Genomic DNA, 26,278 nt, shown 5'->3' with positions numbered 1-26,278 from the left:
TTGTTCGGCCGACAGGAATCCCCGTGGGACCCTCCCCCCAGCAGCCACCCTCCCCCCACGCCCCCGTGCACAGACGACGCGGCTCCAGGCTGTGGGAAGAGCTTTATTGGGAGCAGCCGCCGGGGCCGCCTCGGGCCGGGCCGGGCCTGGCCTGCAAGGCAAACGGGCACGAGTTAGGGCGGGGGGCACCCCCTCTTCCCCCGCCCCACAGCCCCTCCCCCCAGCCTCAGCCCCTCTTCCCCCGCCCCCATCATCCCCCCATATGCCCTCCCATCCCCCATTCCATTCAAGTACTGCCCACTCCTCTTCTCCCTCCCCAGCCCCCCCCCACTACTGCAGTGCAGGCCCTCCTTACCCCCCCCGTCCATCTCAGCTACTGCAGACCCTCCCCCAGAGCTGAGCCGCATACACCCAGCCCGCCCCTCCAGCAGGTTTATCAGCCACCAGCAGACACCCGGCTAGCTACCTCTAATCCCACAGCCACATCCTGTAACGTGCAGTTTCTCAGCCTGTGGTACAGGGACCTGCACAGGCAGGGGGTACCCGGGGAAAAACAGTGAAGGGGAGGCGGGCAGTAGCCCCCGGCTTCTGGGGGAGGTGGGCGGCAGCCCCCGCTTCCAGCCCAGTCTCAGCTCCCAGCTGGGAGGTGGGCAGCAGCGCCTGCAACTTGCCCAGGTGACAGCCCCCCTCCCTGGCTCAAAGCCCAGTGCCCAGAAAACTTGTCAATTTCAGGGCTCTAGCTGAGCGTGAAATTGACAGCTATGACAGCCCCAGATTTCACCAGTTACCCTCTTTTCCTGTTTCTCTCTCGCACCCCTTCCTCCTCTCAAATCTATGGCAAAAAATTCGGCACAGCGCTTTATGTTCCCCAGCATTGGCATGTTGCTCAGTGCCTCCTAGCTTTGGCCAATATCACCTCTAGCCCAGGTACATACTTGAGTTGCACACCCCTGGTGTAAAGGTGGTACCCTATCCACACTAGATCTGACATCTGTCGTATCATGGCCTTATATACTCAGCCCGTCTTCCAACATATGGCTCACATTAGTTTGTAAACATAAAATCCTGTGGAAAATTGAGCATTGGGTACTTATTAACATTTTCAGAAGTTAGGGGGTACTTGCTACTTAAAAGGTTGAGGACCACTGCTCTAATGGAAACACTCCACCCAACAGCACTGAGGGGTCAGGGCCTTAAACCACAGAGTGAGAACTTGTGGGCAGTCCTGCAAAAGTTGAAGTCACTTCCCGAGTGAACAAGGGCAATGGAGCGTCTGCGATTTCACCCACCTCACAGAGCTCTTCACCTTTAGTGCGGACTGCGGATGTTCATTTCACGAGCCATTCTGCATACCTCACAAGGGCCACAAAAGCACATCGCCAGCACGTCGTTGCAGACAGTTCCCTGGGTAAGCCAGGCAAAATGAGAGGATTATCATCGACCATATCCTAAATCCAGATTCTGTGTTGTTGATTAGAAATGGTCACAGATTTGTGTTGTGTACTGCAGGTAGGAATTTTATATATATAAGCATCTACTTCCCCTGGGCAAGGCCTTGTCTGAATAATATATATCTATTCCTCAGAATACTGGGTTTGCTTCAGATTTAAAAAACAAACAAACACTGACATAACCTAATTATTGTACCAGGTATAGACTTGCTCCAACTGGACTGGACACACTTTTCCCAGCTACGAGCCACTTGAGCAGTTTGTCAAGAGGCTGATGGCCAATAGGAGCTGGATTGTGACCACTAACTCACTTCACATCTAGGGCAAAGTGCTGTCAGACTTTAATAACTTTTGATAATGAACAACCTTGACAATTTTCATCCAGTGACTTGGAGACGAGAGGCTCCACAGGCCAGTTCTCACCCAGTTCCCTAACAGACTTACTTACATTTGTTAATCAAAGATAGCACCAACCCTCCCTCCCCCCCATCTGTGGCTTCCTCAGTGAGACCAGAACTGAAAAAAGGACAGCTGCATTCCTCACTACTGTATATTACTCTACAGTCAGACATGGATTCTAGTACTGTTATTTTAAGAGCCTGGATGGAAACGTATTATTTTCTGAGGTGCCCCTTGTGTATTTCTTGTCTGACAATGCAAAGGGGAAGCAGTTTGGGCTGCATACCAGAGCTGAGGCTCAACAGTTCTAACTGCAGCCCTCAATTCAGGGAGAGACCATACTACTGTTTCCAGCCACAGGACCTCTCTCCACTTCCTCAGCAAAGTAATAAAGTGTTTTGTAATGTAACGATTTGCTAGAGAAAGAGAAATTGTAGTGTTGAAAAAGAGATCTGCATGTCCCTCTCCACTGGGATCAGTTATTTGTGCTGTTGCAAAACCTACACAAATTAGCTTGTTCTGTTATGCAAGTGTGGGAGTAAGGAATTAACAGCAGATATTAAGATCTGTTCAAAAGTCAGGGATTTTCACATCACTCTCTATCAAAGTTCCTAGCAAAGGAGTTAAAATGATTAAGCAGCTGGTCCAAACCTGGATGAAGTGTGTTGTTTCATAATCAATTTAGTTCTACAAACTGAAACCTTAATCTCCGCCAAGCAGATGTACTAACAGGATTTATGTATGTCTAACACCTCTGATTCTCTCATTTGGTTAAACCATTAAATATAAAGGAGGTTCCAGTAGGTTGAGTCAGCTAATGTGATCAGAGAGGTCTTTAACATAGGAAGCATTTCCCCACTATGGGTATAGAATTCAGCTATTTATCTTGAAAAACAAGGCAAGGGGTGGGAATTCAATTGATCAAGTGGTGGACAATTTTGGAACAACTGACAGGAATTGACAGAACAAATGACATCACAAAGCATGTGGTGGGCCATGGAAATCACTGCCCACAGGAAGGCAAATACTGTAGCAGGATTATGTGGCAAGCAATAACATTTGAAGTTATCCAGGTATCTATGGGGAGAAAAGGGTAATAAAATCTCAATAATCAGGGTGCAAGATAATCATCACAGGGATCAGGAGGGAATCTCTCCTTCCCATGTACCGCACTGTACAATTGTTGAACTGTGTAACGGGGTGGGGTTGTTGGCCTTCTCTGAAACATCAGGCCTTGCCCACCAACAGACTAGGGTGCAGAACTTTATGGGCATAAGCTTTCATCCTATACAGCAGATACGTTCTTATTCTCCGAAAATGTTAGGCACCTCCACAGCAAAGATTACCCTCTGTCAGTTCCCTTTCAGTGCTGTTAGTGCTTCCTTTATCCATTTACGTCCATTTCACAATCTAAATAGAATCCTGCTGCTCTGATAGCCAGATCTAGCTTAACTATTCCTAAAAAACACACAGCACATGCCAAGAAGTGAAATTTTCCAAAAACCAAAGCTACCTGGATGCCGTAAGAGAGGCGCATGTGAGTTCGCAGTGCCGTCATGCCTCCAAAAGTGATGCCAAGGCAGCAGTTCTCTCCATACTTGTTTGCCACGTAACATGCCAGAAGTGTTGGGCAAAAGAACCCCAAACAGCCTTCAAAACAAGAGTATGCACAGTGTACTGAACATCAGTCATTCATCTTTCAGTTTTTCCGACATGGGGTTGTGAACCATTAGTAATAAAACTATATTTCTCCTCCCTCCCTGCACACCTAGTCCTTCACTTGTTCAACTTCCTTAACATTAAATCAGGTCTCAGCCCTCTCCATTTTCCGGTGTTTAATATCTTCACAGAAATGCTCACCCAGTACTTGGTGCACTTCAAACAGTCTCAGCAGACCTGTTACATGAGAGATCATCTGGCCTGCCTCAAAAATGCATCACAAATGCAGCTAGTATTGTACTTACATGTGGCACAGTCTGCACAACATTGATACCTCCCGGTGCTCCAGTCACCCGTCGGGGACATGACGGCACAAGTGGCAGAGCCCGGTTGCTGGATGATCACAGTCTGGGACATTGTCTAGTGCTAAGTGCAGCTTCTGCAAACAAAGCCCAAGGTGCAGCTACAGGTCATGTTTGCTCCTTAAAGAATCAATAAGCCTAAGCACTTACAAAAGAGCAATATTAGTCCACCGATTCTCATGTGAAGTAAGTCAGTGTTATCTCCATTTTACAAAAGGGGAAATGGAGACAAAGGGTAAGTGACCTTAGCCAGTCTGTATTGGCTGAAGTCAGCACATAAGACTCATTGTAAGTTTACAGCTGTGGTCAGTTATCTACAGGTGCTAGTTTACCCCAGATATCCGTACATGGCCGTATTAGATTATCCTAGAAACTATTTCCCAATTACTAAACTGGGATTTTAAAAAAAACCTCTGTGTATTAAAATATAGAAGGTAAAATATTTTCAGCTAGCTCTGTGGTGTATGAATCAGAACACTTTTCAATGAGCCGGTTCATAGGGAAAACAGATATATTCACAATAAGTAAACATAGCATTCCTTCTGAAGGCTAGAATGTGTCTCAAAGAGCAGCTTTTAAAGTTCTGGATGTGTGACAAATTCATATGCACATACTGTACATAGCTAATGAGTACTAGAAATGGTTTATTAAAAGAAGAGTAATTTAACACACAATTTATGTACATTTTGAAATGAAAAAAGATCGACTTACCTCAAAGCTTTGTCTTCTCACTTTCAAGAGAACCAGCAGGGTAAATGTATTCACAGTGTAACTTGCAGGGGGTTTAAAATATGAGTTGGCTAAACTTCCTGTAACTGATCCTCCCCTCATTTATTACACACAAATGTCACATCATTGGTTGAATTCTGCTAACCTCTTGGTGTCCGTAATATGTGCTCGTGAGTTCTCCACAGTGTGATAAGAAGAGCTAGATGCCTATCAAAAGGGAGGGCTCTTCATGTCAAAAACATGATCACTCGCCAACCTACGATGGGGTGGGACCCCCAAAAGTAGAGTTTTCTTAGCACAGTCAGTGAGGACAAGGCTCAAGAAAGCACACCTGACTTTAGCTGCTAAAGAGCCTCAAACCACTCATTACACCCACTGAGTATTTCCATTGCAAAGTCAGGTTTTTTGATCACTCACACAGGATACAGAGGACACACCACACACCCCTGCCCACATACACCCTCCTCCCACACCAAGACACTGGAAATGGTAGCTTTCAAAATCATTTATTATGTTTTGGAAAGACAAATTACTTTTCACACGCAGGCACAGAATGTAAGATCTGCTCCGGGTGCTGCTACACTGGGGTCCCTTCACTTTTCAATGCCTGATTCTTGGCGGCCCTGGCTTTTGCTTGCCATTCTTGTCTCTGCTTTAGTCGCTCAGGTGCTTTCAGTTTCTGTACCTCCTTAAAAACCTGCAGGAGTGCGGTGGGGCGGGGAAGGGAAGAATGAAGATTGTATACACCTGTTCAAAACTGTTTTAACATCAGGCCACAGGCATGCAGGAACTTACAGGATTTAACTGATCTTTTCTAACATCAAAGTTTAGAAGGGACATGGCACATCTCAATAAAAGCATCTGGCATGCCCTCACCTTCTGGGACTCCAAATACAAGAGTTCCAGTTTATATGTTTGTCTCCACGCAGCTAATCTTTCGCTGGGCCAAAGTACTGTATTAGTTTTCAGGATTTTTTTTAAATAGTTTTCTGCTTCTGCTCTCACTAGTGTAGATCACGAGTTAGGCTCTGGTCAACAGTTGAGGCCCACATCTCTTCTCAAGGATTCACAGAAACTTACACACTTTCACTTCTACATATTCATTCTTCTAATGAAATTTTGAAGAAGTGGTTTTGTCCCAAGTTTGCAATTCAGAGCAGAGTCTCTCATTTATAGCAATTCAGCAACAAAACCTGAAGCTTTCCGGCAGTTAAAAAGCAGGATGCACTTGTAGCTGACTCAGTGACTCCTGCACATCCAGTTCCTAACTCATCTTCTATTCAGCTGTTTGGAGAGCTCATATCTTTCATTATACAGACATTTTCATTAATTTTTCAAACTCAGATCATATCCCAGACTGATTGTCAAACTTGAAACCCTAAATCCAGGATAGAACCACAAACTCCCCTCCCAAAACACCTCAGCCTAGAGATCCAAGCCTCTCTGCCTCTAAGCAGGAAGATCTGCTGTGCTCTAGCTGTGGAAGCAATTCCCCCGGCTGCTCCTCTTGAAACTATGATGAGCTGTGCTGGCTACAGTGGCATACCGAGGGAGGGCGGACGGGCCAGGCTTCCAAGTACCAGCCAGGCCTCCGGAGACCGGCCCATGGGAGATGGGGGCGTATCTGGGCCAGCCCTTCACGATGCACGGGAAGTGCAGAAGGCTCTGAAGGATGGCTGGACAGAGTCCAGGGCAGGCCAGAGGAGGGGGGGGGGGGGGAGGAATATGTGGCTGACCAGGAGGAGCTCCCGCCCCTCCCACTACCCTCTGGCTAGGAGGTGAGGCCGCCCTGCCCGAACTGGCGCCAGGCTGCAGGGAGAGGTGAGCGCTGCACGGCAGGTAAGTGCGGGCAGTGGGGGCACCAGAAAGTCCCCCACGCAGAAGGAGGTAAGTGACGTGTCCTCCTCCGCAGGTACAGACCCTCCCTCCCCGGGGCAGCTGGGGGTGTGGCACCATTTGGTGTGGTGGGAGCCGGGAACCCCTCCTGCCCTGGGTGTGGGGGTGTGAGGCCAGAAGGGGGATAGGTAGCTAAGGCCGGGGGGGTTGCAAATGCAGGCTTGGCCCCCGGGTGCCGGAGATCCACAGAACGCCACTGGCTGGCTAGTTCCATTTCATACCTTGAGGCAGAAAGCCTTCTTAGCAACCCATCGCCGGGTCATTCTCCTGTAATAGAGTGGCGGGAATGTGTACTGGATGCCCAGCTGCTTGCACGTGTTCTCAAAGACATCATAGCGGGTGCGACGCAGGTACCTGAGCAGTTTCCTCCGGCGATCCATGGTCATTAGCATGTGACGCCGGTTTTTTTTGTCCTGCAGAGAATTTAAAATTCATTAGTTGCAGTCAGACTGTAATTCCATTCCAATGAACAATTCACAACAGCCTGGGTTATTGTTGAAGGGGACCCAGTCAGGTTAAAGTAATATTTTAAGAACAGTTTTCTTTAGCAGGATATTACCTGCACCTCAGATTCTTATAAGAAAATTTGAAAAGTCTAATTTTCCACTCAATGCTTTTTACTTTTCATTTATAACGTTTCTGCTGAAAAGTATTTCTGGCTAAAATCTTTGCTTCCACTGACATTTATTGTCCCAAAAGTCCTACAGAAGCATTTAGCTGTGTTTTCACAGAGTCTACCTTTTGGACTGGTTTGATCTGGCAGGGTCTATTGGTTCAGTCCTTTGCAAAGGAGTTTGGATAATTCAACCATGCTATTAGGGGAATCTCCTGCTTCAGGGCAAAAGAATTTCCTGCAGGAGTCAGAAGCCATCCCCTCCCCACACTATACGCACAACTCGTGCACACTCAACCAAATACATTTCAAGGGTATCTGTGTTCTGCTGAAACACAATTTACAACTGCTGCTACAGGCTGCATATTGGTCTAGCTGGATCCCCGTCCAGTATAACAACCCTTACCTTCTTGGGCCATGTCTACACTACAAAATTAAGTCGACCTAACTTACACTGGAATACAGCACCGCAGTAATTGCATTGCTTGTGTGTGTCTACACTTTGCTCCTTATGTTGGCAGTGTGCATCCTCACCAGAAGCACTTGTACTGATTGTACTGTCAAGTGTGGGGCATTGGGGATGGCTCCTGAAAGCATGTAACAGTCGACATAAGCGACACGGTGTCTACACTGACACTGCATCAACCGTGACCCTTTAATGCTCATGGAGGTGGAGTGATTACCCTGCTCCACTGACTTAATTATGTCAGTGGGAGCAAAATTTAAGTGTAGACACTTCCATATAAGCTGCCTTGCATCGACGTAACTCTGTAGCATAGACCAGACCTCAAAGATTTTAATTCCGTAAATTTAAGAAAAAATGGGGAACAATTTTAATGTGAGAAAATGAGGCACGATTTTGGGGCATATTTTGTTAACACATTTTCAAGCAGTACAATCCAAGAACCTAAGGGTGACTTATCCAAAAACTCATTTTTGCTGCTGATCCAAGTTTGGACTTTGAACCTTGGGATAACAGACTAGATTTTAAGCCACTGTGCCATTGAGATAAATGCTGTCTGGTAAAAACGTTCTGTAGCCAGAAGGGAATGAGTTTCTAGCTGAAATACATAAATGCAAAGTGTTAAATAACAAACAAATGAAAAGCCTATCTGCACTAGCAGCATGATTTAGTTTAACTGTTAATTCAAATGCATCTAGTTAGTGGCTTTCATTGCTCCAGAAAAAAAAGAGAGAAATTTAAATCTCTGAAAATGCAACTGTGATCCATAGTTTTTCCAGTCTGGTGCAGCAACACTCAAAGCAGTCCTTGAAACATGAGTTACTGGCTACAGAATCCTCCACCTTCAAACCCTACCAGTAACCTCAATGCTTTAGAAGGGAGGAGATACAGCCGTTTTTAAAGCTGAATTAGGATTCCCTGAGACAATCCAAATCCTCTCATTCTGAACCAAAGCCCAGGACTCTTTGGCTGGTTTCAAACTGGTAGATTACATATCTAATGAGAATTACCTTGGGGTGTTTCTGAAGGTGCTCCTGGTAAGTTTGAATCTTGGCAGTCAAAATAGCAGCTATAACAGACAAAGAAGAGATTGCATGAAAGCAGCAATGCATTCTCTGCCACTGATGCTATTTCAGGCTTCTGACACACTATAGCAGATACTCTTTGGGGATCAGAGTATTTGCACAGAATTAGTAAATAAAATGCAAAACAAACCTTCCAAACTAAACACCAAAAACCTAAACATCAGTTTTAAAACTATTATTATGAAATTGTCTATTATTTATTAAGATGATTTTCGTAACAATTGAGATCCTGACCAATGGGATGGATCACTTGCTGATTTACCTGTTCTGTTCATTCCCTCTGAAGCACCTGGCATTCGCCACTGTTGGAAGACAGGATCCTGGCCTAGATAGACCATTGGTCTGACCCCGTATGGCCGTTCTTACATTCTTTAAAGCCAAAATGCCGGCTGCCCTGCTTAACTGCTGATGGCTTTATTTTCACTTCACTCCACTTGGTTCCAATGTCAGAGGAATAGGAAGAAGCCTACTCTGTTTAACAATATATATTTCAATTGGTAATGAATTTCAGTACTGGCAGTACCTACTGCCTCCTACCAATATATCTCAGCCTGGGCCTGCAGGAATTGCCTCTAGAGATAAGGAGTTCAGTTTCCATGCCCAATTCAATCTTTGCCTTTGTGCAATGTGGATGGCTTGCAACCGGTTAACCCACACACTGTCGCTTCAGCGTTATAACTGGAAGGACAGACATTTGTAATGGAAAGCGTGGGAAGGAGAGACGATGGTACTGTGAACTTTCTAGCACCTGAGAGCAGTTTGACTAAACCTCACGCCATCCTGGAGGAAAAAATCTCTTTTTTCCAGATGGGGAAATGGGTGACAATGGCTGCCAGATTCAGCGTGAAGTTTTAACACGGGGCCATATGATTGGAGGGATTCACCTCTCCCGTCTCCACACAAAATTTTGGACAAGGTTACACCCTGTCAAATGATTTGTCATGCAGCAGCCTGACTCCGGTCTCTGCACCCATCCTCTGGGGTTTCATTAAACAATTGGTATGTGTACAGAAAGGGGTTTTATTTCCAAACCAAACAGTGATCTTTCAAAAGCTACAATTCCTGTCATGCACTCCCTCCCCGTACTATTGCTTCATTCGGATGGACATGGAACATCACAGTTGCAGAAATGCAGGAAAAAACCAGAAGAGACATAGCACTGTGAAAGAATTGCAGTAACACCAACAGTTGCAGAAGATCCCAGCCCAGATGTCTGAAGCAGAGAGCTACAAGAGGTTCCCTTAAGAGAAGACATTGATCAAGCAGATGACTTTACAAGATCAGACTGTGCAATGCAACGAGTCTTGTGCAGTATTGCACAGCTTGGAAAGTCCTTCATTCCCAATGTTACATGAAGCCCACAGACTGAACTCTTCTCTTGTGGAGCAGCAGGGCCCTGGTTCCCACTCTTCCTCCCAGATCTCATCCATGTCTCTGTGGCAGCCACAGGCAGGCGTTAGAAGTTCAGACTGCTCCCTTTGCTAGTTGATGAGCATGTTACACTTGTAGCACCCCCAGACCTCAGGGGTCGCCCAATGCCCTACCTCCCCAGTGCTCCCACAAAGGTGGCTCTTGTAGTTCTCACAGGAGCCATGATCAAATAATAGGGGAAACATCTGGCCAGAAGCAAAGGGATGTTCTCCACTGAGTGTTTCCCGCAGGCTCTTGGACTTACTTTGCACCTCGAAGGAACCGTTGTCATTAGGAGCCCTCTTGACCTTCTCTATCAACTGCTGTGTCTTTATCTTCACCTTCTCCCTCTGTGGGCAACAGACAAAAACAAAGGCTTTCAGTTTTGTTTTTACACTTGGGATTGTTCTAGATGCAAGAGACCTCACTGCCTCAAAGCACTGACATCAACACAACATGTCCAGAGGAAGCGTGGGGAAAAGCCAACTATTTTATGAATGGCTTTGCTCAATGCACGAACTTCATCAGACAGCAAATAGTGTTGGGAAAAGCAGCCACTGAGTGTGAGATGGTGCCAGCACCACAGTACAGCAGAGAAGAAACTTAGGAAGTTCTCAGCCGCAAACACTAGAAAGACCAGTTTTAGGCCTAAAGTCAAGAAACACCTTTTTTCAAGACACACACAGACTGGGTGAGAAAAGTGCCTGCTCATACGCAAACCCATTTGTGGCCTTAACTGACATGCCCAGAGATATGCCTCCCAGCAGGACTGAATGACTCTCCCCTTCAGAAGCTGGCAGTTTCCCTCTTTAACTAGCCAGAGAGCTTTGCTATTAAGCAACACCAGACTAGCCTTGGAAGGATAGATTTTTATTGGTAAAAATCGGTAAGCGTCAGTTTCACTGTACACACCCACACAAACTGATGAAAAAATACTTCCATTGATAACAGTCGAAATGTACAGATAGGCAAGGTAAGAAAAATGCTGCCTGAGAACTTATTAGAGTTTGATTAAGGATATTTACTTCGTATATTTTCACATGTGATGTTGACAATTTGTGTTTTAAAGCTTTAACTTTTTGAATCTCAACGTCTAGTTGTTAAATAATTGTCGTCTGCCCCCCTCCTAATTTCCCATAACTAAATGAAAAAAAATGCTTAAAAACAAACATCAACACTATCTGTAAAATTATATAAAAAGAATTAAATTCCTCCAAGCCTAACCACAAGGTATGTATTCGGCCATCTCACAAGGGTAGTAATATTTAGCGCTTCCCTGGTGTTAATATTTGAACAGCACTTCGACATCTAACAGTTTGTAGGATGGACCATGATTGCACCAAAAGGCTCAGGACCTTGGCCCAGTCTCTCCCAGGGCAGTTGGAGAACTCTAGGTTATCTGCATGTGTCCTTTTCTTGCTGTACATTCTTGAATTTAGATGGTAAGCAGCTCAAGGGAGTGAAAGCCTTCTCTTGTCTTTGATGTGCCTAGCATTTTTGGGACACTTGAAAAATAGTAATAAACCCCTTTGTAAATTAATTTTGACCAACGTGTATCGTTTTCTAAAATAAGATGATGTCATTTGCTGGCACTCAACAGCCCTATGGTTCCTTCTGTGATTTTTCTAGCATTTTCTCACTTATTTTAATATATGTAAAAAATAATAGCACATCCATGTATTTTACTAGCATAAATGATATAATTTTTAAGGTGAATTTCAGAAGTGTTTTGAACTATTTACCACCAGGTTTGAAGTCACTTGGCAAAACTAACAAACCAGGAGAAGCAAAGTATGAAATAAATTTCAGCATATAGGCAGATCTTACAGAAACACTGCCACCCAAATTTCCAGCATTTACACAGGCAGACACTAACCTGGCTTGCCATTTCCAGAGACAATATTCTTTTCACTACATCATCAATTCTGTAGGGAGATCAGAGATTAAATTATACAACAAAACAGATCACGCAATGTGTTTATTTTGTTTTTAATTCTGAAGATTGATTTAGAATTTCAGAACAGATTAGCATTTCGATGCGTTTCCAAGAGCTGTAAAATAGAGTAGATTAGGCTTTCTGCCAATATAAAGTAATAAGTAAATCAAATAATTTCTTACATTAATTAAAAGAAATCATGGCTAAAAGTGGAGATAATATGTTGATTTTTGTTTTAATTGGATACTAGGACTGAAATGTTTCAATCAACTATGAAGTCCTGATACTTCCAAAACCTAAATAATGTGCAATCTGGGTACTGAAGATTAGCTTTCAGTGAACATTTAAAGACAAAAATGATTCATATTAAGGGCCATGATCCTTCAAACTATATCTGTTCAGCGTCCCTTCAGAAGTCAGTGGGTTCCACATGGGCAAGAGAGTCCAGACACACAGATGCAGTTGCAGGATTGAGGCCTAAGAACATAAAACTTTGGGCCTAAATTTCAGAAATGACCACTAATTTTGGGTACTCAACTTCAGACACCTCACTGTCTGATTTCTACAGATACTAGGCACCTGCAGATCCCTCTCATCAATGGAAGCTGTGGGTGCCCACCACTTCTGAAAGTCAGGCCTGAAGGCACCTCAAGTTGGGCACCCAGAAAGTAAGGTATCCATAAGAACAGGATGCAGAGATAAAAATGTCTAGACACCATTAACGACTGCATCTTGGAGCAGGTAGTTTTGAACCCACAAGGGGAGATGCAATTCTTGATTTAGTTTGAAGTGGAGTACAGGATCTGGTCCAGAAAGTGAATGTAGCTGAACCACTCAGTGATAGCAACCATAATGTAATTGAATTTAACATCCTTGTAGAGGAGAAAATACCAAACAAACCCACCACAGTAGCCTTTAACTTCAAAAAGGGGAATTACACAAAAATGAAAAAGCTGGATAAATGGAAATAAAAAGAAACAGTCACAAAAGTGAAAGACCTTCAAGCTGCATGGAAACTATTTAAAAATGCAGCAACAGAGGTTCAAACTAAATGTATACCTCAAATTAAAAAAGACAGTAATGGTACCAAACAAATGCCACCATGGCTAAACAACAGAGTAAAAGAGGCGCTTAAAGACAAAAAGGCATCCTTTAAAAACTGGAAGTCAAATCCTACTGAAGAAAACAGAAAGCAATATAAACTCTGGCAACTCAATTGTAAAAGTATAATTAGGCAGGCCAAAAAAGAATTTGAAGAACAGCTAGCAAAAGACAAAAACTAACAGGAGTTATTTTTTAAGTACACCAGAAGCAGGAAGACTGCATTCAGTGGGGCCACTGGACGATCGACGTGCTCAAGGAGCACTCAAGAAAGACAAGGCTATTGCAGAGAAGTTAAATGAATTCTTTGCATCAGTCTTCACTGCAGAGGATGTGAGAGAGATTCCCATACCGGAGCCATTCTTTTTAGGTGACATATCTGAGGAACTGTCCCAGATCGAAGTGTCATTAGAGGTGGTTTTGGAAACATATTGATAAATTAAACGGTACTAAGTCATCAAAACCAGATGATATTCACCCAAGTGTTCTGAAGGAACTCAAATATGAAATTGCAGAACTACTAACTGTGGTATGTAACCTATTGCTTAAATCAGCCTCTGTGCCAGATGACTGAAGGATAGTTAATGTAATTCTGGTAAGCCTAACTTCAGTACCAGGCAAACTGGTTGAAACTATAGTAAAGAACAGAATTATCAGACACAGAGATGAATACGATTTGTTGGGGAAGATTCAACATGGTTTTTGTAAAGGGAAATCATGCCTCACCAATCTATTCGAATTCTACTGTGGACAAGGGTGATCCAGTGGATATAGTGTACTTAGATTTTCAGAAAGCCTTTGACAAGGTCCCTCACCAAAAGTTCTTAAGCAAAGTAAACTCTCATGGGTTAAGAGGGAAGGTCCTCTCCTGAATCAGTAACTGGGTAAAAGATAAGAAACAAAGTGTAGGCATAAATGGTCAGTTTTCAGAATGGAGAGGTAAATAATGGTGTCTCCCAAGAGTTTGTACTGGGACCAGCGCTGTTCAATATATTCATACATGATCTGGAGAAAAGGGTAAACAGTGAGTTGACAAAGTTTGCAGACAATACAAAATTACTCCGGATAGTTAAGTCCAAAGCTGACTGCAAAGAGTTACAAAGGGATCTCACAGAACTAGGTGACTGGGCAACAAAATGGCAGATGAAATTCAATGTTGATAAATGCAAAGTAATACACACCAGAAAACAATTCCAACTAAGCACACAAAATGATGGGGTCTAAATTAGCTGTTACCACTCAAGAAGGAGATCTTGGAGTCACTGTGGATAGTTCTCTGAAAACATCCACTCAATGTGCAGCAGCAGTCAAAAAAGCTAACAATGTTGGAAACCATTAGGAAAGGAATAGATAGTAAGACAGAAAATATCATAATGTCACTACATAAATCCATGGTACGCCCGGTGGCCCACACCTTGAATATTGTGTGCAGTCCTGGTCGCCCCATCTCAGCAAAGATGTATTAAAATTGGAAAAGAAACAGAGAAATGCAACAAAAATGATTGGGTATGGAACAGCTTCAATATGAGAAGCAATTAAAAAGACTTGGACAGTTCAGTTTAGAAAAGACACGACTGAGGCGGGGATATGATAGAGATCTATAAAATCATGAATGATGTGGAGAAAGTGAATAGGGATGTGTTATTTACCCCTTCACCTAACACAAGAACTAGGGGTCACCCAATGAAATTAATAGGTAACAGGTTTAAAACAAACATAAGGAAGTACTTCTTCGTATGACACACTGTCAACCTGTGGAACTCATTGCCAGGGACACTGTGCAGGCCAAAAGCATAACTAAGTTCAAAAAAGGATTAGATAAATTCACGGAGGATAAGTCCATCAATGGCTATTAGCCAAGAGAGTCAGAGGGACAACCCCACGCTCTGGGCATCCCTAAGTCTCTGACTACCAGAAACTGGGACTGGACGACAAGGGATGGATCACTTGATAATTACCCTGTTCTGTTCATTCCCTCTGGAGTGGCCATAGTCCCTCTGACCCAGTATAGCCATTCTTTTGTCCCTATGCTCTTATAATCAGTGGCCACTTCTGCAAATTTCAGACACTCAACTCATTATTTCAAAATGGTTCTGCAGTTCTCTGCTAGACGGCAGAGTGAATGACTGTATAGCATTATGTAAGTGTTAGCAGTATTACAACTACCACTTCCTGTGGTTAGATATCTTTAATAATTAAATTTCTGAAGTGATTAAGCATTCCCCCTTCCCTGGACACTGCAACATACTTATCTATTATTGGGACATTGGCATAATCTTTCTTCAGCAAGGTGGGAGGAAGGTCATCCAGATGGCTGGGGAATTCTACAAAGAAAAGATCAATATGTGGGGAACAGTATAACAAATCAGGCCTGTTTCACACCCTAGAGAATTTGGAAGGGGAATGGATCAGAGGAAGAGAATTCAAGAGAAAAAAGGGGATCTCTCAACTCTGAAGGGAAAACTAAGAAGGCAGTTTTGAATTGAAATTGAGGATGGATGAGAAGCCAGGTGATGGAAGATGGGGTTGATATGGTCCCACTTCCTGGCCACAGTATTCTGGATTTAGGGCCTGACCCAAACCCACTGAGATCAATGCAAATGCTCCCATTGACTTCAGTGAGCATTCCCTGTATATTCAAGAAATGACAGTCAAATTAAGATTTCTGAGCAACCCAGCATGCTTGCTGTCTGAAAATTATTTTTAGGATTTCTGCAGCAAGAATTAAATGAATCAAACACACTACCCCCAAATCAACTGTCTGATAACACTTTTAGGGTGAAATCCATGACAATGTTAGTGATACTAAGAATAAAACACAGGGGAACATGGTCAAAATATAGTCTCTACCATACCTTGCTTTCTCCTTTTGACAGGCCTGGCATAACCTCTGGCTGTCTGAACAAGGGCACTATAGACTTAATGGAAGAAAGCAAAGATTAACTAGACACACAAATACCTTTCGTCTGTATGCTTCTGAGATTTGGAATGAAGTATACTCAGTGTAATGTAAATTAGAAGTTTGTGTTGGGAGATTGCTTTTAGAGCACCCTCCCCCGGGCTTGTGTGTGACTATCTAGGCTTGTATCAGAGAAAACATTTCAAGCTAATGTTAAGATTGCACCATAAACCAAGGATGCTGCATATCCAGAGAGGAGACTCAGCTTCAGCAGGAGTGCCAAGGAAGGCAATCAGTAAGGCTCCTGCTGATATTGTACATAACTGAGCTTTACGGGACCTGCAACTCCCCACCGACTCACTCTACATCTCAGTGCAGCAGTTCCCCAGTCCCTTAAAGCAGCTGTCTCAGGTCCCCACAGTAACACTTTGGCTCTACTAACCAGCACCTGTCACCTCCTGGCCATGCAGGTCACCACCACACGGTCAAATATGGGCTGATTATGACATGCGGTTTGGAGCAGCTCAAGCCCCAGGGCAGGCCAGGGGCAGTGGGGCTGAACAGCAGACAGGCAGCGGTGTATCGGCACAGACGCTTATCGCGGAGGTTGAGGCAGGAAGAGCCTAAGATAGCTGGTAACCAAGCCTGTGGCACCAATACTGGTGTGTGTGTGTGTGTGTGTGTATGTGGTGTGTATGTGTGTGTCTGGAACCACAGTGCCCAGCACCAGGCGCCGGCTAAGAAGCCACTGCCCCCGTATTTCCCGCACACATTAGACTCCCGGCCCCACAGGCCCTCACCGACCCCAGCTTAACACCGCCCCGCTGTGCCCTGCACCCGGGGACCCCACGTCCCCCCTGCCCCGGGGCTTCAAGTGCCCCTGCCTGCCCCCACCCCCGGGAGCCAGCACCCCTCCTCGGCCCAGGCTCCCAGCGCTTCCCCCACCGCCTTCCTTCCGCCCGGCAGCGGCCCTCGCCCCCCTCGAGCGCTCCATGGCCTAGAGCCCCCCCGGCCTGCCCCCCCCGGCACCGCCCCCAGACCGCGGCTGCCGCATCTCCCCTCACTCCCCCCGCCCACGTGCGGCCCCCCCTCTTCTCCCCGGCCGCCTCACCCGAGCGCCCCGCTCCCGTCTCGTGCGGGCGCAGGGCCCCGCTGACCCCGCGGCTCCCGGCGGGGCCGGGCTGAGGGCAGCCGAGGGCGCAGCCCAGCGCCCTGCGGAGGCCCAGCCGCAGCATCCCTGCCCTAGCGCTGCCCGCCGCCGGCTGGGATGGGCGCCGCCATCTTGGCAGACCCGGCCAGTCGATCGCCGCCGCCGAGCTAATCGATAGACGAGCTAATCGATAGACGGCGGGGGGGGGGGCAGTGTGAGTGAGTGGCTGTGTTGGCCTTAGTCTGGCTCGGCTCGGCTCGGCTCGGCTCGGCTCGGGGGGTTTAACCCGGCTGGGCTCGTAGCCTGCCCGGGCTTGGCTCCGTGGCTGGTCTCACGGTGGCTCGGCCAGGCTGGGCAGCGCGACGCACGCTGCCGGGGGGAGCAGGGCCCGTCAGCCCCCCTTGCGTGCGCCCCACGGCGACGGGCCTGGCCGCCTGCCCCTCTCTCGAAGGCTGGGTCCCACGGCCAGTGCCTGGGGCCGGCGGGATGTGGGTGCGGCTGGAGGCCGGCCGGCCTGTGTCGGGCTGGTGTGCCCCCCTCCAGCACTGACACCAGCCCAGGCCCGGTTGTACGACTGGCAGGGGACGCACGCTGCTCGGCCCATCAGCGCGGTGTGGGCATTTCACCCCGCTGGCCTGGGCGCTCTGCCAAGTGGTGCCTGGACGCCCCGGGGGACGTCCTGCGTTCCGGGGACGTGTCAGCACTCACCTGGCTTTGGTGGGGCGCTCTGGGTGCACTTGTTCCCCATTGGTGCTAACGTGACCGGCCTGCCGGCGCTTGTCCGCCCTTTGCCTCTGGGCACCTGGGCCCAGTGGGCTGATTAAAGTGACCCCACACCCGCTTCTTCCAAACCAAGCAGTATTTATTCACCCAAAGCTACAACGCACCCATAGCACAGGATACAAAACATAAAGGTCTATGTGCATATTTTCCTTTCTTGAAACCTTTGTCTTTCCTTGGAAGCTTGAGTAAGTTCCATTCAGCCCACCTACCTCTGTGTCTGGGCTGGGAGAAGCAGACTGCACTGGTGCAGCATCCTTGTCAGCACTCCCTGACGCTTTCTGGGTAGCCGCTGACAACCCACCTTCTTTCCTTGGCCAGCATCTTGATGGTTCTAGTACCCCCTTTGGTGCATGGCTAAGCCTGGGAATGAGTCGACTTTGCCAGTCTAGTTAGAGCCAGGCCAGGGGTATTCCCCAGTTAACAGCCTCCCCATTGTTCCCCCCAGCATCCTGGGCATTCTCTATGGTAGTACCTGTTCCATGCCATTGTTTTGTTCCCTGTCAGTTTTCCCTTTACACCCTCCTTTGATTTAACTTTATGCAGCCAGGAAAGAGAACATCATGCAGAAAACTGAGCTACATGTGATATTTATAAAAAATAGCGCACGTCCCTCCGTCCTTCTCTACAGAGTGCTTGTGTTCTCCTGACAAGGGTTTGTGTCGCTCCATCATATTTTGTTTGGGGGAATTCAGTGATGGTGCCAGCCCAGGCATGGCTATGCCTGCTGCATTCAAAGGCCATCCTTACAAGCAATAAGGCAGGAGGGGCCCGGGCGAAACCGGGGCATGAACACAGTTACGCGTGCAGGGGGAGACTATGGAGAGAGCTCCAGGCAGGAGAGATGCCCAGATTAGGGTGGGATGGGCAACAGCAGATTCTCCCAAACTGTCCCTGGCATATATCAGTGCACTGTAGGGTTCACCTCTGATGACAAGCAGGAGGTTCAGGCTCCTTGCTCCATTGAGTCCTCAGCCTTGCTCCTGTGACTGTCAACAAGGGGAAAATTCCCTGGGAAATGGAGTGAGACCCCGCTCCAATTCATTTCCCAAGGGGACTGCTGAAGAGCCGCCAGAGTGTACTGATGCTCAGTTGCTGTGGAGCTGGCATGAATTTGAACTGCAGGCCCAGAGGTTTCACACCCCATCACCAGGGCCTGTGAGCTGGGGAAGCCTTTGGAAAGCACGGCATGTAAACCTTGGCAGTCAAATAAGGATTGCACCGAGGCTGAATGTTTACTTTTGCAGCAGGCAAGAATTCAGGGTTCCAAACTAGTGGAGTCATCGGAGGATTACCACACGTGTTCTCGCTGGACGAAGAGCCCCTCAGCATGGCTGGCAACACTTGCATCTCCGCCTGCGTGCCCCAGGTGCCTCCCCATGTCACCCTGGCCAATTTTGCTGTGAGGCTCATGGTCTGAACAACCCCACACTCCCAAAGCAAAACGCAGTCAAGAGGAGTCAAAGTTCACAGTGAAATGTGAGTGCCACTTGGTTTCAACACCAAACGTTTTAACGCCCCAGGGTTATGCAAAGCTGGGAGAGTGGAGTCTGTAACGGAACCTGAGCCAGGTGGGTTTTGCGTGGTTTCAAGTTTCGTAAGTGTGAGTTTCACAGAAGAAATACAAGGCCAATTTCCTGCTGCCCTGTGTCTTACGCAGCTTTTTACCCAGTGCACCGTGGGAGTGAATTGTTGCTCTTCTGAGCTGATCGTGTTTCAAACTCACATTGCACAGGGGTAATTGATGGCACATGGCGCAGAGCAACAGACAGAAAACCCTGCAGCCCAGCCAGCAAACCTCTTTCCTCCCCTTGCTTTGCAAACGTCTTCATAACAATGATTTTTAAAGTCAGGCGTCTGTGGCTGACAGTCCCCATTCACATCTGGGTGGAAGCTCACTGCCTGGACCCGACTTTGAACTTTGAACTTTGAGCTGTGGACTGGCTGCTCCAGCACAGAACTGCTGTTGGCCCGCACACAGCGAGTGTGCCGGGGCCTGGCTCACTTGCCTCTGGTGCCCCTTTCAGAAAACCAACCTTTTGCAGTGGTGTTGGACTTTGAATGGCACCTAGCTCCTGGTTTACACAGGTGCTGAGCACCGGCAGCAATCACTGACTTTAACTGGATCTGGGGGCTCTCAGCACCTCCGGAGATCAGATCCAGACCGTGTTGCACTCCTGCCCTTTCCTGCAACTAAATTAGGCCTGGCTTGGAGAGTAATAACACCAATTACAGACTGGGCCAATACATCACTCCAGAACAGAACCCCCCCCTGCCAATCTGCCAGTCAGAGGAGAGCGAGAGGTGATAAAACCATTGCAGCAGCACAGGAACAAATCAACACGACCGACAAACACTGGCATTTCAGAACCTTACACTGACGAGTTCAAAGGAAACAAACCAAGATAACAGTAAAAAAACCTCAAGGGAAACCTCCCCTGTGAAGTGCACACTACACACAGACTGCAGTCCGAGTGGCTGCTGGGGCAACACGTACAGGTTTGGAACGGGTACATTAGTGTGGTGGCAGCCTGGCCGTGGCACCCAACAGTCCCATACACGGCAATATCGACAGCAACCCAGAGAACTGGCCACGTGCTGAGGCCCAGCGAATGATTTAAAGAAAACTCGATTCAAAATCCGCAAAGGAACTAACCAAACTGCTAATGAGCGGAGTTCAGGTACAGGCTGACAAACTGGTCCTGCAGCGTGACCTGGGACCACGACTGGCTATATTAATGCTTGACAACCGCTAAAGCTGCAGTGATGCGAGCGGACGAATAACTTCCTGAGTTGTCAGTCAGGGTGAGCAAACTGGCTCAGCGTAAGGAAGGTTCTACTCTAATCCTTGCCCAAACCCCAAACCCCAGCGGCGTTTTGGACGAGGTCTTATGAAGCTGCATTTCATCCGCTGCGCGGCTCAGGGTGAGCTGGGGGTGGGTTTGCTGCGGTGCAGCTTCCACTGGCACCCGCTGCCCAGGCTTCTCCTTCCAGAGCTACGGAAAATCGGGGCGCTCTAGCTCAGAAACCAGCCTTGCTGATGAGGAAACGCTGTTTCGAAATGTAAACAGTCTAGTGGAGGTTCCAGCGTGGGGCTGAGCGTCCAGGAGACTCAAACCTTAATTTACTGCCCTCTCAGGCACTGCTTCTTCCTAACGCTGCAGTATGTGGGCACCTCACAATCTTTAAAGCCTTTATCCTGACCACACCCCAGGCGGCCGGACAGTGCTTTCACCCCCCGTTTCTCAGGTGGGGAACCAAGGCCCAGGGAGACGAAAGGTGCGTCTCGGCTGCATGGTAAGTGTGGACTCTGACTCAGGTTACAGGCCACGTCCCCCTTCTGTCCACACCCACATCAGTCCGAGGTGGGGGTCAGCGTGCACTCAGTCCTGGGTTCTAGAACCCTGCTGGGGGCGGGGATCAGAGCCCGGGTCCCACTGAGACTCGGGTCCAAGCCCTGTCATTTTGCAGCATGGATGCAGGTCCAGCCACAAACTTGCGGTTGCGCAGTGCAGAATGGCTGTAAGACCTGGGTCCAGCAAGTGTAAGCCCAGGTTCACAGTGCAGTGTGGACACATGGAGTCCCCAAGCCGGGCACCCAGACCCGGGTTTACACTGCAGTGTGGACGCTCAAGCGAGAGCTTAGAAACATCGAGTCCACAAACCCAGGTCCCACAGACCCGGGTTTACAAGGTCACATAGGCACGAGGCAGGGAACCTAGCCCAGGTCTACCCTGTCTTGGCTAGCACTCTAAACACGGGTCATCCTGCCCCTCAGTGAATAGGCACAGCCTGAGCAGTGGCAGGGCAAACGTTCCTCACAGCACCCCCAAGCCCTCCTCTGGAGAGACCACTTCAAGGGCCGACAGGTGAGTTCATTACCCCTTTTGGCTTCCCCTGGGAAACCCAGCTCATTTCATATGCCAACCCCTAGAGACCCCTCAAAGCGTCCTGACTTTTGGTCCCTACGGACCTGGCTTAGGTTTGATCTGGTGACCTACCAGTAAGCAGCTCTGCAGCTTAGTCCTCAGACAGGTCCTGCTACACCGACTCTTTGCAAGTGTTCTCGGTGTGACAAGTGAGCATGTAGAGAAGCAAATAAATAGCATAACAATAACTTGGGGTTTAAAAAGTGCAGTGAAATTTCTCAGCTACCCATCTCTGCGAGGTCAGTGCGTAGACGCGGCTTGGTCCTTCCCAGAGAACCCCAGGTAGCAGGATCATGAGCTTAGAAGACTGTTTGTTGACATTTCCTTCGGGGACAGGGAGCTTTATAAAGTCTTTAGCCAAGTCTGCAGGCACCCTCCCCACCAGTGCAGCACTGGGGAGAGCAGCAGCAGAAACGAGACAGCTGCAGAGCAAGTCTGGATTCCAGAGCCAGCGGCCGCTGCATGGACCCTGCGCGCAGCAGACATTCTGTTTTCAGGAACCCGCCCGTCCTTCCTCTCTGCATCACAGCCACCTTCCTCCAGCTGCAGAGGGGTGGGTGCAGGTCCCTTGGGAAGTCAGCCCTGCTGTGCGCGCTGGCAAGCGGGGCTGCCTGAGATGCTCTCTCCTCCAACTAGGGCTGATTCTGTTGCCTCTGCAGCATTCCCAGGCCCCGCCGGCCTGGGGGAAAGAGACTAGAGGAGCTATTGGGGAAGGGCCTGATTCTGTGGGCTGCAGAGCACACTCTGCCCTCACTGAAGAAGCCCAGAGGAGCAGAGCAGAGAGCACCCTGCCTCACTACCCTGAGTAGGTTCTGGCCAGCCAGGGAGGCAGACTCAGATTTCCTGCAGGGCAGCCGTGATGCACCATCCGCCTCCCCAAGGCTCAGGCCACGCCAATGCTTTGAGCGTGCGGCGCAAACACCAGCTGGATGCTCATTCCAGGGAGGTTTCACTGGGGGCTGGCCAGGAGAGACGCTTGTTCCCTGGCCGGGAGAGACGCTTGTTCCCTTGGCCTCAGCAAGGTGCTAGAATCTCTGGAAATCGTGCAGGTCCTCAGCCCCGTTGATTTTCAGGCCCTGCAGCAGGGGGAAGTCGATCAGCGGCTCCTCCAGGAAGGCCAGATCCTCCCGGAAACTCTGGCAGTGCAGCCCCGACTCCGGGGTCCCATGGAACCACAGGTTCTCGTAGGGCTTGGGGCTGGGCGTCAGCTCGCTCAGCAGGGGCTGCGTGGAGTCGGACCGGACATAGAGGGGAGATGGGACGGGCTGCTGCTGGCCCCTGTAGCCTTCTGCCACCACCGTGGCGTACTGGACGGCCCCAGCACCGTTCACATAGGAGCCCGGCCTTGCCTCTTCGGGGGCTCTGCTGCCGTGAGGCAGGCCGGAGCCGTCGGGGTGGATGTAGGATTTGGGGAGGGCTGGGAAGCTGCCTGCAGCTGCTGGGACAGGGTCCTTCTTCCCCCAGAGCGGGGGCTTCTTCTCTGCTCCCTTTTCGAGCACTGTGACGTCAGAAATGGTCACCAGGCCAGGCTCCCTCCCGCCGGCCGTCTGGAGGGTCTCCTAGGGAAGAGGCGTGCGCTCAGGGAAGGAAGGACCGACAGCAGGGGAGGTGCGTCGCTTCAGCCACGCCAGCCCCACTGCAGCACACCGGCCTCGCCTGACGATCCCCCCATCTCAGTCCCACTGCGGGGGACCCTCGCTGCCCCCCCTGCTCACACCAGCCTTTCCCAGCCCCAGTGCTGTGCAAAGGCATCCCTCCTCCCCCACCAGGCTCTGCGTTCTCAGCCCCACTGCGGGCCCTGATGTGGCGCTCCTCTCCAGGCCGCTTTGGGGCCTGGCTGCAACCTCCCCCCCACCCCCCCGGGGGCCCAATCCTGCAAGGCGCTGAGTAAGTCAGTGTTTGTCATTTTGCAGGGTCGGGGCCCCAGGCTTTGCCAGTGGGGGCTGTTTGCTAGATCTGGCCTCCCAGCATGGCTGAGCCAGCCACCAGGTGCTGCTGGCATCTGTGCCGGGGCTGTGCCAGGCTGGCTGCCACTGATCCAGCTGCATGACAGGGAGCCGGGCTAGCTCCTCTTCTAGCCTAGTCTGGAGCTCATTCCCTGCCCATCACTGTGGTGTCTGGCCTCCTCACAAGTCTCCCAGACAGGTGCTCAGACGGTGACAGGTGAGTCAAGACTGTAGGGTGGAGTCGGCAGTGAAGGGCGGAGCTGGCAGCTGAAACACATCCGCTGTATGGCCCAGAGAGCCTCACTTACCTGCCGCAGGTCGGCTGGCACCCATTTGCCCAGGCTGCTGTTTGCTGGATCCGGGACGCTGGGCCAGAACTGATTCTTCACCCTGTTGGTTACATGACACAGAAGCTCAGTGAACGGCAGGGCTGCTGGCTGAGCCCGCTGGGCTGCCGGGGCTTGGGTTCTCGTGGGGATTGGATGAGACGCAGCCGTCAGGGGAGAAATCTGGGGCTGGGGGCTGCCTTTGTGTTTGTGCCGCACCCAGCAGCATGGGGCTCTGATCCCCGGCCGAGGCCTCTGGGCACTGCCGTATCACAAGGACAATAATAACCGCAGGCAGCGCAGGGGCGTGTTTGCTCCGTACCCTTTGCTGCACCTGTCTGAGCCTGCCGAACCTTTCTCTGTTCAGACGCCCCTGGCCAGGGAAGTGGGACATTGCTCCATGGAGCGCCACTGATTCGCCCCAGCTGAGGTTCTGGCCCGGTCTGAAAAGGACAAAGCTCCCGTACTGTGTGTGGGGGGATAACATTGCTGTCCATCGCTGAGCCAAAGGGGCAGGAAATGTCGGCCCAGCCCCCTCCACTGTCTGGACAGAGCTGTGAGCCCGAGCGTCGCACAGAGCCGCAGCCCAGGTCACGGCTGCATCAGGAGAGGCTAACGGGCTAATAACGCGCTGCTCAGCCCGTTCCAGGGTGCTGGTCTCTGGGCACTCACCGCCTGTTCTTCTGGAAGCAGATGATTAATGCCACGAGCAAGACACAGAACAGGCCAAAGCACAGGAGCAGGTACCGGATTTCCACCTCATCTGGAAAAGAGACAGGAAACTGGCTTACTCCAAAAGCTGAGCCTCTGCATGGAGGTCGGGGGTGGCATGTTGTGATCTCCGGATTCTCCCTGCGGAGGTGGGGCTGGGTCCCTGGCTTCAACCACCCTGTGCTCCCCTGCCACCTAGGGATGGGCCCAGGCGGCCAAGTTCACACGCAGATTGGGATCCAGAGGCCCTAGAATTCGCGTGTGTCTGTCTGTGTGCGCGTGCAGCTGTGGGCACGTATCTGTGAGCGCACGTGCGTGCCAGGGGTGTGGCTCCAGGGCTCTCTCTTCCACCCCCTTTGCTACTTTGTGTTTCTGGTCTCCGCTCTGGGACCATCCCAAGAGCCAGGGGGTTCCCGAGCAGACCAAGCCCACGGCCTTACCCAGCGCCGTGGTCGCCAGCGTCAGGGTTGTGCTGTTGGTGCTGCCGGCCGCCGTGGAAGCCATTATGTGCACTTTGTACATCCTTGAGGACACCAGGCCCCTGATGGTGAAGGCTGTGAAGGAGGAGTTCACGACGGCACCTAGGAAGAAGGGGTGGCTGTTAGTGACGCTGGGATCCCGAGCCCGGTGCGCCCACGCGGCCGACATGCTCGAGTCCTGGCATGGGCCCCGCAGCCAAATCCAGCGCCCTGTTGTGGGACAGCGGGTCCCCCTGCACGCGTGGGTATGACTGGAATCACGCCCCGACAAAAGACAGGGCAACGCCAGGGCAGGGGGGCGGGGAGAAAATTAAACTCTGGCCCCACAACACTGTGAGCCCGTGAAAAAAACCCCACGCCCCAGATCTGTAGCACAGCCCCTGACCTAGCCACACATCGTGGACGGATGGGCATCGGCCTGGGAGCCAGGCTCCGCTCAGCCACAGACTGCGTGCAACTCAGCTGGCCTCGCTGGGCCGGATGTGCAAAGAGGTCTGGGCACCCGAGGGTGCAGGTGGGCGCCCAGTGGGATGTTCACAGATTGCTAGAATCCGAGGCCGGAAGGGAGCTCTGTGAGGATCGTCTGGCTCCTGGCTGGCACTGGCCAGAGACCTGCCCCGCAGTAATTCCCAGAGCAGAACTGTTAGAAAAACATCCCGGCTTGATTTGAAAATTGTCAGCGAGGGAGAATCCGCCACGACCTCTTTGCAATCTCGGGGGCTAAAATGTAGCCTGCGCCCTTATCCCACTGCAGAAATAGCCCCCTCTCTGCCCCCCGCCCCCGCCGCTGTTCCCATTAAATCCATATTGCAGGGGGGTTGGTTTTAAAGGGCTCTCACACTGCTTCTGGAAAAATAAACGCAAGAGAGACAATTCTAATGTGCCCCGGTCCCACCTAGCGCTGTCATCAGACACAGCGTGTCCCGGACCCACCCCCCGGCCGTGTCGTGTGTT

The 26,278-nt window shown here is 49.7% G+C and overlaps 3 protein-coding genes across 4 annotated transcripts in view; all 3 read right to left on the bottom strand.

The window, feature by feature from the left end:
- Window positions 1–90: 90 nt before the first annotated feature.
- Window positions 91–4,798, bottom strand: LOC137143921 (cornifelin homolog B-like). Of its 2 annotated transcripts, none has more exons than XM_067534001.1 (5): window positions 4,583–4,798; window positions 3,815–3,948; window positions 3,364–3,500; window positions 1,290–1,404; window positions 91–151 (listed from the first exon to the last, which is right to left on the bottom strand). In XM_067534001.1, the coding sequence occupies exons 2-4, from the start codon at window positions 3,924–3,926 to the stop codon at window positions 1,309–1,311; spliced, it is 345 nt and encodes a 114-aa protein (XP_067390102.1). In that variant the 5' UTR covers window positions 3,927–3,948; window positions 4,583–4,798; the 3' UTR covers window positions 91–151; window positions 1,290–1,308. The 2 variants fall into 2 exon arrangements, with proteins under 2 accessions (XP_067390102.1, XP_067390101.1); XM_067534000.1 differs by having other exon boundaries at window positions 91–146; window positions 4,583–4,797.
- Window positions 4,799–5,090: 292 nt separating this feature from the next.
- On the bottom strand, window positions 5,091–17,303 carry MRPS15 (mitochondrial ribosomal protein S15). Its single transcript, XM_067533712.1, has 8 exons — window positions 17,115–17,303; window positions 15,960–16,022; window positions 15,353–15,428; window positions 11,944–11,992; window positions 10,333–10,417; window positions 8,583–8,641; window positions 6,718–6,909; window positions 5,091–5,297 (listed from the first exon to the last, which is right to left on the bottom strand). The coding sequence occupies exons 1-8, from the start codon at window positions 17,236–17,238 to the stop codon at window positions 5,178–5,180; spliced, it is 768 nt and encodes a 255-aa protein (XP_067389813.1). The 5' UTR covers window positions 17,239–17,303; the 3' UTR covers window positions 5,091–5,177.
- A 4,951-nt stretch (window positions 17,304–22,254) lies between these two features.
- The window catches only part of CSF3R (colony stimulating factor 3 receptor), a 147,417-nt gene continuing 143,393 nt past the window's right edge, over window positions 22,255–26,278 (bottom strand). The window contains exons 14-17 of the mRNA XM_067533767.1: window positions 25,286–25,426; window positions 24,807–24,897; window positions 24,117–24,198; window positions 22,255–23,421 (exon numbers count right to left, since the gene is read on the bottom strand). Of these exons, the coding sequence (XP_067389868.1) occupies window positions 22,888–23,421; window positions 24,117–24,198; window positions 24,807–24,897; window positions 25,286–25,426 (848 nt within the window). The 3' untranslated portion in view covers window positions 22,255–22,887. The remainder of the gene's footprint in view (window positions 23,422–24,116; window positions 24,199–24,806; window positions 24,898–25,285; window positions 25,427–26,278) is intronic.

Source organism: Emydura macquarii, unplaced genomic scaffold, assembly GCF_026122565.2.
Source record: "Emydura macquarii macquarii isolate MOO-44397 ecotype Brisbane River unplaced genomic scaffold, CSIRO-AGI_Emac_v2 contig_3348, whole genome shotgun sequence".
NCBI lineage: Eukaryota > Metazoa > Chordata > Testudines > Chelidae > Emydura > Emydura macquarii.
The sequence above is the reverse complement of the archived record's forward strand: the minus strand, read 5'-3'. Positions and strand labels throughout refer to the sequence as shown.

Excerpts from the sequence above, each read along its gene's own strand:
- LOC137143921 (XM_067534001.1), bottom strand. The coding sequence starts at position 3,926 with ATGTCCCAGACTGTGATCATCCAGCAACCGGGCTCTGCCACTTGTGCC. Across the intron at positions 3,501-3,814 it reads TTGTGCAGACTGTGCCACAT|GCTGTTTGGGGTTCTTTTGC; the intron begins GTAAGTACAATA and ends CTTGTTTTGAAG. Across the intron at positions 1,405-3,363 it reads GCCTCTCTTACGGCATCCAG|GGAACTGTCTGCAACGACGT; the intron begins GTAGCTTTGGTT and ends TGGCTTACCCAG.
- MRPS15 (XM_067533712.1), bottom strand. The coding sequence starts at position 17,238 with ATGCTGCGGCTGGGCCTCCGCAGGGCGCTGGGCTGCGCCCTCGGCTGC. Across the intron at positions 16,023-17,114 it reads GACGGGAGCGGGGCGCTCGG|TCTATAGTGCCCTTGTTCAG; the intron begins GTGAGGCGGCCG and ends TCTTCCATTAAG. Across the intron at positions 6,910-8,582 it reads ACCTTCAGAAACACCCCAAG|GACAAAAAAAACCGGCGTCA; the intron begins GTAATTCTCATT and ends AATTCTCTGCAG.